Here is a 15828-nt window from a genome sequence, read left to right as displayed (position 1 = left end):
CTGCAGGAGGCCCTGGGAACTCAAAGTCTCTCTTAAGAACTGACCTTGACTTTAAGGATTGCCTGATTTAGGATTTGTGGACTTTGCTGACTGGGGACATCCAACTTTTAGGGAGAGATTCCTGGGAATTTTATTTGAAAGATGTGCACAAAGATTTAGCTTTTACGGGTGGATCACGAGGTCAGGAGATCGAGACCATCCTGGCTAACATGGTGACACCCCGTCTCTACTAAAAAAAAAATTAGCCGGGCATGGTGGCGGGTGCCTGTAGTCCCAGGTACTTGGGAGGCTGAGGCAGGAGAATGGCGTGAACCCGGGAGGCGAAGCTTGCAGTGAGCCGAGATCGCGCCACTGCACTCCAGCCTGGGTGACAGAGCGAGACTCTGTCTCAAAAAAAAAAAAAAAAAAAAAAGATTTATCTTTTAAGTAGGTCCACAGTGGCTATATTTATAAAGTGAAAAATTGGAAATAGCCTTAATGTCGAACTACAGGATATTGGTTTAATATGTGATAAGATAAATCGAGTATTATGCAGTTATTCAAGTGGAAGCAGACGGATATTTGCTGATACAGAAAAATGTTCATTATTAAGTGAAAACAATATACAAAACACTATTTGTATATCAGTAATAGGTCAGGTGTGGTGGCTCACACCTGTAATCCCAGCACTTTGGGAGGACAAGGAGGGAGGATTTCGTGATCCCGGGAGTTCCAGACTACTTTGGGCAACATGGTAAGTCCCTGTCTCTACAAAAAATACAAAAATTAGCTGGACGTGGTGGTGCACGCCTGTAGTCCCAGATACTCCGGAGGCTGAGGTGGAAGAATCACCTATGCCCGGGAGGTGAACGCTGTATTGAGCCGTCACTGTGCCACTGCACTCCATCCTGGGCAACAGAGACCCTGTCTCAAAAAAAATACACACACACACAAACACACACACAACACACACACACACACATTTTAAAGCCTAAAAGCTAATATACCCCAAAATTAACAGTGGATATCTATAAGCGGCTTTTACAATTATTTTCTTATTCTACATTTTTTCCCTTTCTATTTTTTTTTACAATAAATGTGCATTTCTTTTCTGAAAAATAGCAATATATTTTATTAACCTTAAAATTATGTGATGCTATTAAAATATAAATAAAAATAATAATAAAAGAAAGGGCAGGTTTGCCAGCTCTTCCCGTCGCCCCTCTTATCTCCTGACTGGAGCCTTATCTCCTGACTGGATTCCTGATCACTCCCAATAAAGACGGACTCTTAATTCGTTTCAGTATTTACTAACCTCAAAACAAGGCAATGTAAAGATGAATAATCATACTCTGCAGGTGATCTGCATGCACGCCAAATTTTGAGATGCGTTGAAAGAGGAAGTTCTTTACCTCTCTGCCTTCAATTATTTATTCTCGTTTAACCCATTTCCTCCGTTCATTCCTGAGGGCGTTTATTTACTTTTATCTACGCATGCGCACTCCTGGCTGCTAGAGAGGGCCGCTTCGCCCGGCGGTCCCGCCTTCTGACGTCGACCATTGGCCGGCTCTGCCAGCGCGCTCCTGATTGGTGGCTGCGGGCCGGGCCCCACTGTTTCTCAAAGTTGGCGGGAAAGCGGTAGCTAGGCGGAATGGCGGCGGCTGCGGACTCCTTCTCAGGCGGCCCCGCGGGGGTGCGGCTGCCTAGGTCGCCGCCACTCAAGGTGCTGGCGGAGCAGCTGCGGCGCGACGCGGAGGGCGGCCCGGGCGCGTGGCGGCTGTCGCGGGCGGCGGCGGGCCGCGGGCCGCTGGACCTGGCGGCCGTGTGGATGCAGGGCAGGGTAGTAATGGCGGACCGCGGCGAGGCGCGGCTGCGGGACCCGAGCGGGGACTTCTCGGTCCGCGGCCTGGAGCGGGTGCCGCGCGGGCGGCCCTGTCTAGTCCCAGGTAATGCCCGGGCCTCACTGGGCGCCCTCTTCCCTGCTGTCCGCCGAGAAGTTGCCGAGGCCAGATTCGATCTCGTTCTTGACACTCGAAGCGGGGCGGGGCGGGGCGGGTCTAGCCCTCCTCCGGGCCTCTGCCCCTGCGGGTCCCCGCTTGGGTACCCTTGCTCCGGTCCCTCCTTGGTGAAGTTGATCTGATGATAAGCACCACCTGCCGTCCCTTTAACAAATACAGATTCCTGGGACTCTCCCACCCCTAGTGGGAATCTTCCGGGGAGGGACTCGGGCACCTGCATTTGTCACAAGCCCCCTCTCCCAATTGATATCCTTGTTCTCCATCAAGTTTTGGGAAATACTTTCCTGGGAAACTTCTGCTCATCCTTAACGTCTCAACTCAAATGTACCTTTCTCAGGGAAGTCCTCCCTGGCCCCTAGGAACGGTAGACCCTCCTGTACCTCTGCTTAATTGAACTGTCTTGGGCTGTAGCTCACTCATGTTTGCCTCTTCTCTCTTTTTTTTTTTTTTGAGACGGAGTCTCACTCTGTCGCCCAGGATGGGGTGCAGTGGCGCGACCTCAGCTTACTGCAGCCTCCACCTTCTGGATTCAAGCGAGTCTCATGCTTCAGCCTCCCGGGTAGCTGGGATTACAGGCATGTGCCATCACACTCGGCTAATTTTTGTATTTTTTAGCAGAGACTGGCCATGTTGGCCAGGCTGGTCTCAAACTCCTGGCCTCAAGTGATCTGCCCACCTCAGCCTCCCAAAATGCTGGGATTACAGACGTAAGCCGCTGCGCCCTGCCTGCTTCCTCTCTTAAACCACCGATGCTCTCACTTGAGCCAGCATCAGTCTCTCCTGGAGGGCTTGCTAAAGCTGGGATGGCTGGGGCTCCACCCTCAGGGTTTCTGAGTCAGGAAGTCTAGTTGGAGCTGGAAATTTGTATTTCTAACCAGCTCCCAGGTGATGCTGATGCTGCTGGTCTGGGGACCATAATTTCGACTTGTTAAATGTTTTATTTATTTGAGATAAGGGACTCACTATGTTGCCCAGGCTGGCCCTGAGCTCAAGCAATCCTCCTGCTTCAGCCTCCTTGGGTAGCTGGGACTACAGGCCTGCACCACCCACCACACGTGGTGTTTGGGGGCCATACTTTGAGAACCACTGGGCCAGACCAAGCTACTGGAGGTCCAGAGCTGTGTGGTCCTGACAACTGTATCCTCAGCATTTGGCCCAGTGTCTGACACGTAAGTGCTCCAAGAACCAATTGTCTTGAGTGACAGGCAGTGGGCATCCATCTCACTTGTTCCCTGGGATGTCAATTGAGCACGTGTTGTACATCAGCCCCCCATGTGCAGTGTTGGGCTGCAGCCCAGACCCAGATAAAGTCTGCTGGGAGACAGGCGGTGAGCAAATGTCCCAGAGGATTGCTGATCCCTGGGGACCCATGAGGATGTGCAAGGTGCTGAGTGGCCCAGGGAGGCTTCTAGAGGATGTGCGGTCTAAGCTGAGGAGGTCTGAGGCTCCCTCCCCTGGGAAATCAGGCCAAGATCACTTCATTCCTAAGGGCCCTTCCTGTTCAGTCTTGGAGTCTAACTAGAGGCAGATAGGTCAGTGGTCTGGCCTGAGCTGCTTTGGACTTGGACAGGCTTAGGTCGAATTTCTGGTTCCACCCCTTCCCAGCTGAGCTACCTGGAGCACTTTTGTTAACTTTTCTGGACTTGTACTGTTTTGTAAAAAGGAGCTAATCATTCCTGCCTGTTGTGTGGATTCAATAAGTAAACAACTGCCTTAGTACTGCGCCTGGCTCACAGTGAGAGTGCAAAATATGGGGACTCATTTACTGCCACATGCTCCTGTTCCCTCCCGACAGCCTTACCCTTCAGCCTTCCCTCTATGTATGCCTGCCCTCAGCCCCAGCGTTGGTCTAGGACAGGGTCAGCAAACTACAGGCCTCCTCTTTTCATGTGTCCTGCGAACTAAAAATGCTTTTAAGATGTTTATTTATTACTATTATTATTTTTGAGACAGAATCTCGCTCTGTCTCTCAGGCTGGAGTACAGTGACGCAGTCATGGCTCACTGCAATCTCCACCTCCTGGGTTCAAGCGATTCTCATGCCTCAGCCTCCCGAGTAGCTGGGATTACAGGCGTGCACCACCACACCCGGCTAATTTTTGTAGTTCTAGTAGAGATGGGGTTTCATCGTGTTGGCCAGACTGGTTGGTCTTGAGCTCCTGGCCACCTTGGCCTCCCAAAGTGCTGGGACTGCAGGCATGAGTCGTTGCACCTGGCAGGATTTCACATTTTTAAATGGTTGAAAAAAAAATCATGACATGTGAAAAGTATATGAAATTCAAGCATCAGTGTTCATAAGTTAAGTTTTATTGGAATACATTGGTAATTTACAGAATGTCTCGGGCCGCTGTCCCAACCACAGCTAGAATTTTATTTGGGACAGGGACCCTATGGCGGGAAAAGCCCAAAATATTTATCTCGCCCTTTACAGAAAAAGTTTGCCAACCCTTGGCCTTAGCCTTGGCCCAGCAAGTAACCCGTGCTGCTTGGTGTGTTGGTTTGCAGGCAAAGCACCTTGCAGGCAGGCTGGGGCAGTCTCCTATCTGGTCTCAGCCCTGGCATAAGCCTGGCATCTAGTAAATACTTCAGTGTTTGAACCCATGGGCATTGGTGAATCTGTCTGACATACCCACTGGCCTGAATGCCAGCTGGCAGGGGCCGTGTCATTTCCTCTTGTTAATTAATACTGAGTCCAGCTTGACAAAATTGAGTCACTGCCATCAGGGAGGCAGGGAGGTAAGCAGTCCACTAAAACACAAAGTAACATTGCAGGCAAGAGTGAGGTGGCGCAGAGGAGGGACAGCTGATCTAGGTTTGAGGGCTCAGGGAAGGCTTCCTGGAAGAAGCAGCCCTGAAGGATGCATTGGAATTATCTGTAAGGACCAACCCTCCTGGGTTGCCTGGGACTGAGAGGGTCCTGGGACACGGGACTTTCAGTGTTAAAACTGGGACACTTGGGCACTCTCTGTCTGTGTGCAGTGGCAGGAGATTGTGCAGCTCCATGGAACAGCCTGTGCAAAGGCTTGAAGGCGATAGAGCCGCATGCCTTTGGGGAGCCTGGGGCAGTGGTGGAAGGTAGGAGGGCTCTATCCTGATGAGCCTCAGTGGCTGTCTGGAAGGACCTGCCTGCTTCAAGATGGCCTTGAACTCTGCTCACTGCACTGCTGCTCTAGTGCTGTTCCTCCACCGCCTCTTCCTCTGGAACATCCAGGAGTTTGTTTCCATAAACCTAAGGTGCTGAAGAGGCAGAGTTGAAGGAGAAGCTCTTCCTGCCCTCAAGCTGCTTTCTGTCTGCAGGAGAATCAGAGAAACCATGCTTACCTAGATCGCGCTTGGATCAACTGAGTTCTGGAGGCAGGAGGAGGATTCGAGAATGTTGACTGCAGCAGTGGGGTGGGGATGGTTTCTAAGGGGAGGAAGCTGGCAGGAGATGGGCTGGAGCCATTGGAATGGTCATGGCAACCACGGGGTGGGGATGCGGGAAGGAGAGGGAGAGACAGTGGAGAGCTGCTTTGGAGTGGGAGAGGGTATGGGTAGAACCTACAGGGCCAATTTGTCCCATCGCATGCCTTTGAGTTCATCCGGCTGGCTGTGTGTGCCTTCCCAGTAGAGCTCCTGTTCCCCTCCCCTCTCCCGGTTGGAATGCCCTTGGGCTTGTTCTTCTCTTCCTGGGCCTTCAGTCGTTCTACTTCTGTGTGTTCCAACCCTACCAGCACTTTAAGCCCATTCAGAGGGGATGGCAAGTGCATTTTCAGAACTAGCCTCTGTCACAGAGGGACCCAGTTGGAACGTGGGGGGGAGTTCTGAGATACTTGAACACATCCTGCCTGGGGTTGAACAGCAGGATCTGGGGTCAGCTTGCCTGGCTTCCTTCAGTCAAAGCCCCAGGCCCCACGTGCAGTGCAATGAAAGCCTCACGAGGCAGGCAGCGGGGCTGGCACCAGGCCTGTCCTTCATGCAGCGTTTGGAGTTTTCTTTTACACAATCAGGTTTTGTGTGGTTGAGACTGGCCAAGTTTCAAGTTTTGCTTTCAAGGAGAGTCACTTCCTCAAGGGAATGGGTAGAGAGTCACAGTTAATATGTCATTAGATCATCCTGGTGGCAGCAGGCCCTTATGTGGATTTACTTGTATGTGCTGGAGGAGGTGGCAGGGATAGGTCCCAGCAGTTGGAACAATGGGGCGGGGGGCTGCCTGCCCAGCCTTTTCGGCAATGTGGAGGGAAAATTGGATTGCTTAGTAACTGTCAGAGGGTGTCTGCAGAAAGAGGATGTGTCCTGTGCACAGAAACCAGTCACATACCCTAGCATTGAGCAAGGAACGGGATTAGAGGAAAGCTGAGGTTTTCTGCCCCTGCCTCAGAGCCACTTAATTATAACTGGCTCTGATGGGAGCATCTCCTCCATTCCTTGGGCATGGTTACATTTTACATGACAGTTTTGTTTGGTCTAGTAAAATCAGAAACCAAAGAAGATGGCCGGGTACAGTGGCTCACACCTGTAATCCCAACACTTTGGGAGACCAAGGTGGGTGGATCACCTGAGGTCAGGAGTTCAAGACCAGCCTGGCCAACATGTGAAAACCTATCTGTACTAAAAATACAAAAATTAGCCAGGCATTGTGGCAGGCACCTGTAATCCCAGCTACTCAGGAGGCTGAGGCACAAGAATCGCTTAAACTCAGGATGCGGAGGTTGTAGTGAGCCGAGATTGCACCACTGCACTCCAGCCTGGGCGACAGAGCGAGGCTCTGTCTCAAAAGAAAAAAAGAACATTACTATGGGCTTTTCTTCTTTTTCTAGGAAAGTATGTGATGGTGATGGGAGTGGTTCAGGCCTGCAGCCCTGAGCCCTGCCTGCAGGCTGTGAAGATGACAGACCTTTCTGATAATCCCATCCATGAAAGTATGTGGGAGCTGGAGGTAGAAGATTTACACAGGAATATTCCTTAGATAATGTTGGAACTGTCGTTAAAAACAACCAAAATCCTGAAACTATTTAGAGGCTTATAATGATGTGGATTTCATGGACATTTTTCAATGCGTATTTTTCAAAAGTTTTTCAGAGAGCCTTGCTTTGGTTGACCAAGGAGTCCGGATGTAGGAATGTTTAAATCCTGGGATACTTCAGTGACACAGCCTCTGCTGCCCCTTGATTTGCCTGTGTTTGCTGTGAAAAGCAGATGTTTGTGTTTCTTTTTCCTTCCTGGTGTGTGTGTGTTAATTCTCTCTCTCTCTCTCTCTCTCTCTCTCTCTCTATCTCTCTCTCTCTCTCTCTCTCTGAGGCACAGAAGTCTCATGTTGCATTTTCCAAATTTTATGAGTGATGATACTTTTTCCATTACTGCTGCGTCCCTGTTTTACAATGCAAAATTTAAGTACGGTCATTGCCCATGGTGATTAAAGTGTGGTTATGGGCAGGAAGACAGACTGTGTAAAAAAGGAATGACATCCTGGCTCCTCATCTTCTTCATCAGCAACTACCATAACCAGTGTGCAAGTCAAATGGCATTTCCTAACGGCAGGCATGGCGGCCCCTGAAAGACAACAGCTCCCTTTCTGCTTCGGAAGACCACTCAAACATTTAGATGCAGCTCTATCCCTTTTCCTAGCTAGAGAAGGTGATACCTTCTTCCATTACTCAGAGATATTGAGACGTTTTCAGAATTTCTTGTTGAAATGAAAAGCATCAAGATAAAGGATGCCTTTCAGGCATTAGCTAAACTTCTGCTTCATAACTTTGGGCGAGACATGGTGAGCCTCCTGGTGTTCTAAGAGTTCTTTTGTCTTTGTATGGAATGACTTTTTGCAGTGATTGTTTTGAATGTTGGGTTTCTGCTGTCTGCTTAGTACCCATGCCTGAATTTTTTGAGATTGTAAATATCAAAGGAGTTAGATTATGTTCTGACATGGTTGTAGACTTTCACCTGGATTATTGATATTCTACCTCTAATAAATTTTTTAATAGGCTGTATGGTTTGTTTTTTTTTTAATAGACTTTTAAGAAAACAGTGTTAGGTGTTCAGGAAAATAGAGGAGAAACTACAGTGTTCCCATATACTCCACACTCACACCCCACTCCCAGTTTTTGCAGCTGTGAACATCTTTTATTAGGATGGTACATTTGATAAACCAACATTACATTCTTATGAACTAAAGTTTAGTTTACATTAGGCTTCATTCCTTCTCTTATACATTCTGTGGATTTTGCCAAATGCATAATAACGTGTATCCACCACTACAATATCATCCAGAATAGTTTCACTGCCCTAAAAATCCTCTGGGTTCCCCTTATTCACCCCTCCCCACCAACCCTGACAATCACTGATCTTTCTTTTCAGTTTTGCCTTTTCCAGAATATCACATAGTTGGATCATACAGTAAGTAATTTTTTTCAGACTGGCTTCTTTCATTTACTATGCATATAAGATTCCTCCATATCTTTTTTTTTTTTTTTTCTTTTTTAAGACAATCTCACTCTTGCCCAGGCTGGAGTGCAAGAGCACAATCACAGCTCACCACAGCCTCAACCTCTCAGTCTCAGGTGATTCTCCCATCTCTGCCTCTCAGGTAGCAGGACTACAGGTGCGCATCACCATGCCTGGTTGATTTTTTTGTATTTTTTGTAGAGACAAGGTTTTGCCATGTTGCCCAGGCTGGTCTCAAACTCCTGGGCTCAAGCAATCTTCCCATCTCGGCCTCCCAAAGTGCTGGGATTACAGGTGTGAGCCATTGTGTCTGGACTCCTCCAGGTCTTTTTGCAGCTTGTTAGCTTTTTTTTTTTTTTTTTTTTTCAATAAATGCCCGTGCTTATTACAAGATAGAAACATGAAGAATTCCTTAGGGACTTTTTTTTTTTTTTTTGAGACAGAGTCTAACCCTGTCACCCAGGCTGGAGTGCAGTGGTGTGATCTCTGCTCACTGCAACCTCTGCCTCCCAGATTCAAGCGATTCTCCCGCCTCAGCCTCCTGAGTAGCTGGGATTACAGATGTGTGCCACCATGCCCAGCTAATTTATTTATTTATTTATTTTGAGCTTTTTATTTTTGTTTGTTTGTTTAAGATGCGGCCTTGCCCTGTCACCCAGGCTGGCGTACAGTGGCACGAACGTAGCTTACTGCAGCCTCAACCTCCCAAACTCAAGAAATCCTCCCATGTCAGCCTCCTGAGTAGCTGGTACTACAGGCACAAATTCCTGGGCTCAAGCAGTCCTCCCACCTTGGCCTCCCAAAGTGCTGGGATTACAGGTATGAGCCACTACGCCCAGCCAGCTCATTTCTTTTTATCACTGAATAATATTCCATTGTATGGATGTACCATAGTTTTATCTAATCCACCTATTGAAGGACATCTTGACTCCAGTCTTTGATAACTATGAATAGAGCTGCTGTAAACATTCATGCCCAGGTTTTGTGTGGGCCTAAGTTTTCAGCTCACTGGGGTAAATGCCTAGGAGTGCAATTGCTGGGCCATATGGTAAACCTATGGTTAGCCTTGTAGAAACTGCCAGTCTGCTTTTGCATTCTCACCAGCAATGAAGGGGAGTCACTGTTCCACATCGTCTCCAGCTCTGAGTGTTGTCAGTGTCTTGGGTGTGCTGTGCTTTTAAACTACTTTCTTTTTAAAGCCAGGCAGATTGGAAAGTGTGCATCATTTTTGTTGCCCACAAGAAGCTTGTTTTGAACTGTTTTATGTTCACAGTTTGGGATTTTTCAGGCAATATTGCTGAGCTTTAACAGGAACTTTGCCATCCTGTCAACCTGAATTTGAGCACTTCATCTGCAACTAACCTTGCCGTGTGACTATGAGCAAGGTACCTAACCTCTCCATTCTTCAGTTTCTTTATCTGTAAAATGCAGATTATGCCCAGCTCGTAGCACTGGTGTGAGGAATAAATGAAGATATGTGTAGATCACTTTTACATGGTATGTGACACTTAGTAGGCACCAAATCATTATTGCTGGGAGGATCAGTATGTTCTTGTCTACACACACACACACACACACACACACACACACACAGAGAAATTGCAAATATAGTACAAAGAGTTCCCATATACCTGTACCCAGCTTCCCCTATTATTAACATGTTAGTACAGTGCATTTGTTAAAATTCATGAACCAATATTGAGATGTTATTAACCCAAGTCTGTACTTCATTCAGATTTCTCTGGGTTTTTCCTAATGTTCTTTCCTGTTCCAGGGTCCCATCCGGGACACCACATTCCATTTCGTCATCATGTCTGCCTAGGTGCTCTCCCTGGCTGGGTCATTCAATCAGTTGCTTTTAATTGCACTTAAATTTAATTTTGGTGCAGACAATGAGATCTCTGTTACAGGATTCTTAGGTTAAAACTTAGTCACAATGGCTGGGTGTAGTTTCTCATACCTGTAATTGCAACACTTTGAGAGGTGGAGGCAGGCTGATCACTGGAGGCCAGGTGTTCAAGACCAGCTTGGGCAACACAGTCCCCTGTCTCTACTAAAAACACAAAAAAATTAGCCAGGCATGGTGGCACGCACCTGTAATCCCAGCTACTCTGGAGGCTGAAGCATGAGAATCTCTTGAACCTGGGAGGCGGAGGTTTCAGTGAGCCAAGATCGTGCCACTGCACTCCAGCCTGGACGACAGAGCCAGACTCTGTCTCAAAAACAAAAAACAAAAAAAGCAAACCTTGTTCACAAAATTATTATGGGGCACCCAGTAGTAGCCCCTGAGCTGGATGTGTGGTAGACTCCCAAGATGTTAACCTGAAGTCTGCCCTACTGTGGCGAAACCTGCTTGTGTGCTAGAAAACAGACCCAAGCTGCCGAAAACCACCTGTACCATATCCCACCCCATTTGTCCTCACCCAACTTCGGGTAAGTAATGTCCATTGAAAAATGCTAGTTGGGCTGACATGGTGGCCTGAGCAATAATGCATCTCAGGAGTGTGTTGGGGGGTGGAGGTAGGAAAAGGAGGGCACTGTGTGTTTTTTCTGACAGTCCCCTCAGAAATGCTGGTGGCTTGGTGCTGGAAGAGTGTTGCCTCAGCATGTTAGCTGAGCTGTGTGGTTTCTTTGAATATTAATAACTTTCACTGTTTCGGCTTGAGTTTCCTCCCTGACATCACCAAATGAAAACATGTCAGAGGTTTTGGGTTTCTGGTGCCAAATCCAAGTTGGTTTATCAGCAAGCGCCCCCCACCAGACAATGGAGGCTGTGTGCTGGGGCAGAGCTGCTTCCCCTTTGACATTGGCTTTTTTCTAAAACCGAAAATAAGCAACCGTGGCTGTGACTTCACTTTTCTTGGAACTGCTTTACATTATGCCCCAAATGGAGAAAACCTTCATTTAGCAGCTTTTGGATTGCCAAGTTCTCTAATTCTTTCTGTTGCATATTCTTGTAATGCTCAAGTTTTACTGACAAATTCTGCATCAGGTGAAGCAGGAAGAGGAAAGAATGACCATGTGAAGTAACTGAGCGCTTTGTTGTCTGGCCTGTGGGTGTGTGGTTTCATGGTTGAGGAGAAAAAGCACCTGGAAGACACACTGTGTGTAGAATGCCTTCCAATTCCAAGGGTGACAACCCTGCGATCTGCTGGCCAGCAGATGGGCTAGGGCTGCTGTTGCTAAACATCAGGCTACAGCCGAAACTTACAGAGCAGCTGCCTGCTGCAAGGATAAGGGGAAAAATGCATTTTCAGTCATAATGACCTTCATTTAGTAGATATTTTGGAGCCCCTGCGAAAGGACATCTTCAAGGGGCCTCTGTCTCCTTGCGATAAGGGAGACAGTGATGTTAGTCAAACCTGGGGTTCAGTCCTGGTCCTGCCCGTTCCTGTCTGACTTTGGCCTTGGAAGTCAGTCTGTGAAGTGGAGACAATTCATCCTTCAAAGGGTGGTACCGGGTAAGTTCTTGGGAACGGAATCCCAAGATCCAGTGGATCTTTGTAGACAGGCACATACGTTGTTCTGAAATCATCTGTTGCTATCTCTGTCCCTGTTGGAGGTGCTTCCAGTGATGTCGTGATTGTGTCTTACTTATCTCAGTATCCCTGCCCAGCATGGGGTCTTATGTAACATACATGGGCAGTCAGTCAGTGTTAGGACTGGCTGGGTTTTAGGCTGGAAGACAGAGGAAATATACAAGCAAAGGCACAGTGTCTTAAATTTACACTTTGCCTGCAGCAGTTTTCAGATGAAAGGAGCCCCCTGCTTAGTAGGGCCTTTTGAATTGGGCCCCCTGTGTAGTTTATAGCGGGTCTGAGGGTGCTGGCTAGACTGTTGGGGAGTGCTCTTTAAGTACAGAGGAAAGACTTGGTAAAGACATAAAAGGGTGGAGGAAAAGGAGCGAGACAGCCAAGTCCAAAAAACGATTCATGTGGTTTGGGCAGAATCTGAAATGAGTCCTTTGAGATTGACTGAACGTCTCTTGGTAAAGAATGCAAGTTCAGCTGGGCACGGTGGCTCATACCTGAAATCCCAGCACTTTGGGAGGCGGAGGTGGGCAGATCACCTGGGGTCAGAAGTTCAAGACCAGCCTGGCCAACATGGTGAAACCCCGTCTCTACTAAAGATACAAAAAATTAGCTAGGTGTGGTGATGTGTGTCTGTAATCCCAGCTACTTGAGAGGCTGAGATAGGAGAATCAGTTGAACCTGGGAGATGGAGGTTGCAGTGAGTAGAGATCACGCCACTGCACTCCAGCTTGGGTGACAGAGCAAAACTCTGTCTCAATAAAATAAAATAAAAATAAAAGAATGCAAATTCAACTAAGAGTTAAGTGCCAGGGCCTGTGCTGGAAGCCGTCTCATGAGTTGCTTCATTTTACTGTCCCAGTACACCTGGAAGGTCCGTTTCCCATCCCCTTTCACAGCTGTGAAAACTGCAGCCACGGAGATGAAGTCCTTTTTCCAGGGGCATCTACCTGGCAGCCGAAGAGCCAGGTGGTGAACCAATAGGTGCCCCTTGTCATTAAGGACACTGTTGTGGGTGGCCAGGACCAGGCCCTTCCCTAGGGCAGCTCTTCCCCAGGGCAGCTCTGCGAGCTGATGGTCTCTACACGGGCGCTGGCTCCCCCTGCTGGTCTATGCACAGAAAATGATTTGACAACCCGTCACCAGAAAACAAGGGCACGGAATGGAGCAAAGGATCAAAATGGGGCCATGAGGAACTTCACCCCTGTCTACCCAGGAGTTCTGCCCATTATGGCCAAGCCAAGGTGGGGGTGGGGAGAGTGCTGGATTTGGCAACCAGATGGGTTCTGAGGGGCTTGCAGTGGGGCCAGCCCCACTGTTCATTCAGTGGATGACCTTGGGTGGGTTATTTCACTGCCCTTCTGATATCCATAGAGAAGGGATGATGTGGGGTCAGAGAGGTTAAATAATTCGTCTGCATGACTGTTAACTGGAATCTGGCGCTTCAAAGTTCACTTTAGTGGCCTTTCTGTCGCCAAGCACCTGATGGGTTCCAGACTCCAGATACTTGAGGTGAACGAGACACGTGGCTGCCCCCTGTGTGCATGGTATCTTCTTGGACCTCCCATTCCTCCTTATCGTTCCTGTTTTAAGCCTGAGAAAGTCCTGTGCTTTTAAGAACTTGTGTGGTTAGGTTGGGCTCAGCTGGGTATCCAAGCTAATCTCCCCATCCCAATGCCCTGACTAATCCCATCTACAAAGTCCCTTTTGCTACGTAAGGTAACATATTCAGAGGTTCTGGGGATTAGGGCGTGGACATCGTTGTGTGGGGAGGGACATTCTGCCTACTAGACCCCGAAGATGTGTGTTCATACCAAATACAAAATACATTCACCCTGCTCCAAGGTCTCATCCCATTATAACATCAACTCAAGAGTCCCAAATCTGCTCTCAATCTCGTCACCTAATCACCTCAATCTGGTGCTGGGGAGGCTTTGGGTATGACCCATCCTGAGCAGTTCGTCTCCCTCTGTGAACCTGGAACTCACTAAACCAGTTATCAGGCCCTAAAGTGCAGTGGGTGGCCACCCAGAGGAGCACAATCTAGTTCTGTCCCTGATCCAAGGGACCTGAGATGTAATATGGGCAAGACAGATAAGGAAGAAACAATGAGGCTGTACACCCAGAAAGACCAAACTGCCAAGCCTCCCTTCCTCCTGCTCACACAGGACAGGGAAAGGAGTTTCTCCAAAGGGCCTGTCAGCACCGAATTCCACGTCCTGTGAGCTTGGGAAGATGCCGAGCTACACGCTTTCCTCCAGCGGGTACTGCTCATTTTAGAAAGTGAGTCAGTCTGGGCGTGGTGGCTCACAGTTGTAGTCCCAGCACTTTGGGTGGCTGAGGCGGGTGGATCACCTGAAGCCAGGAATTCGTGACCAGCCTGGCCAACATGGCAAAACCCTGTCTCTACCAAAAATACAAAAATTAGCCGGGCATGGTGGTGCACGCCTGTGGTACCAGCTACTCGGGAGGCTGAGGCAGGAGAATCACTTGAACCCAGGAAGCGGAGGTTGCGGTGAGCTGAGATCGTTCCACTACACTCCAGCCTGGGTGACAGAGTGAGACTGAGACTCCGTCTCAAGAGAAAAAAAAGAGAGTCAGTGCATGCCCTGGGGTTGTCCATCAGACAGCTGTGCATTACTTCAGGTGAAGGTTTTCCCAGAGCACAGCTGAGCCTGGTCGTCCTGCATGTAGGACTCAGTGTTGTCAAAAGTAGTTGATTATCAGCTCCACCTGGGCTCTTTTTAACCTGGTCCCTACCCATATCTTTAATTAGGATCCACGTGCTGGAGGCTCAGGGAAGTCTAAGCTTTTAGAAAGCTCTCCAGTGAGTCTCGTCATCAACTAGGCTTGGCAGCCACAGATCTACAGCTTCCTGACCCAGAGATACCTGGGTCACAGGAGGGGTCAGAGCTGCCTGTGGCACTGGTTGTGAACTGGCGAAGGCTTTCTCGGGTGGGGACCCTGGAGTCCTGAGTACCAGGACCATGCATATGCCCCAGGCTTCTGAGGAGGAGAAGAAAGGAAGGATGGAAAAAGCCCATGCGGAGGAACAGGGCTGCTCCACCTCTTGGACGTCCAGGGCCATCTTTATGCTGTGCCGTTGCAAGGTAGTGATACCAAGTTCCCTTTTTAAAAAGCCCTGTGGCTGGATGCAGTGGCTCATGCCTGTAATCCCAGCACTGTGGGAGGCCAAAGCGGGCAAATCACCTGAGGTCAGGAGTTCCAGACCAGCCTGGCCAACATGGTAAAATCCTGTCTCCACTAAAAATACAAAAATAAGCTGGGTGTGGCGGCGGGTGCCTGTAGTCCCAGCTACTTCGGAGGCTGAGGCAGGAGAGTCGCTTGAACCCGGGAGGCGGAGCTTGCAGTGAGCCGAAATGGCGCCACTGCACTCCAGCCTGTGTGACAGAATGAGACTCCATCTCGGGGGGAAAAAAAAGTGAGCCCTTTTACAGAAAACTACTAAGTAAACAATAGTACAGTGGTACTTGAGTGACTGATGTTTGGGTACTTTTTCCTGATGTTCTAAAATAGAGCTGCACTGTCTAATGTGATTGTCACCAGCCTCATGGAGCTGTGGAGTACTTGGAGTGTGCTGGTATGACAGGCAGAGTTGCCAAACTTAGTAAATAAAAGTGTAGGGTGCCTCCCACTCCACCAGTGTGGGCTGCGCACAGTGACTTCATTCCAGAATGGAAAGGGGGATAAAAGAGTAACTTTACGGTGGCAAAACCCTGACAAACTGCCTCAGCCAGCTGGCCAAGGTTAACATCAAGTGATACATCACGTTAATAGCACACATGGGTAAGACACCTGAGGCCCTGGGAGGCCAGGACTTAGAAGCCTCAAATTCCACAGCCAGTCCTCACCACCCTC

The 15828-nt window shown here is 48.7% G+C and overlaps 1 protein-coding gene and 1 long non-coding RNA gene across 3 annotated transcripts in view; one reads left to right on the top strand and one right to left on the bottom strand.

Annotated features, from left to right (window-relative positions):
• LOC129050917 (uncharacterized) overlaps positions 1-1610 on the bottom strand; it is a 37548-nt gene extending 35938 nt beyond the window's left edge. For both annotated transcript variants that reach the window (XR_008514819.2, XR_010137820.1), the window contains exon 1: positions 1295-1610. This is a non-coding gene — a long non-coding RNA (uncharacterized LOC129050917). The remainder of the gene's footprint in view (positions 1-1294) is intronic.
• LOC129050916 (recQ-mediated genome instability protein 2) lies at positions 1598-7957 on the top strand. The gene is made up of 2 exons (XM_054534727.2): positions 1598-1925; positions 6796-7957. Exons 1-2 carry the CDS (start codon positions 1631-1633, stop codon positions 6942-6944), a joined length of 444 nt encoding a protein of 147 aa, XP_054390702.1. The 5' UTR covers positions 1598-1630; the 3' UTR covers positions 6945-7957.
• Positions 7958-15828: the final 7871 nt, after the last annotated feature.

The sequence above is a fragment of the Pongo abelii genome, chromosome 18 (assembly GCF_028885655.2).
Source record: "Pongo abelii isolate AG06213 chromosome 18, NHGRI_mPonAbe1-v2.0_pri, whole genome shotgun sequence".
Lineage (NCBI taxonomy): Eukaryota > Metazoa > Chordata > Mammalia > Primates > Hominidae > Pongo > Pongo abelii.
This window is presented reverse-complemented; position numbering and strand designations above follow the sequence as displayed.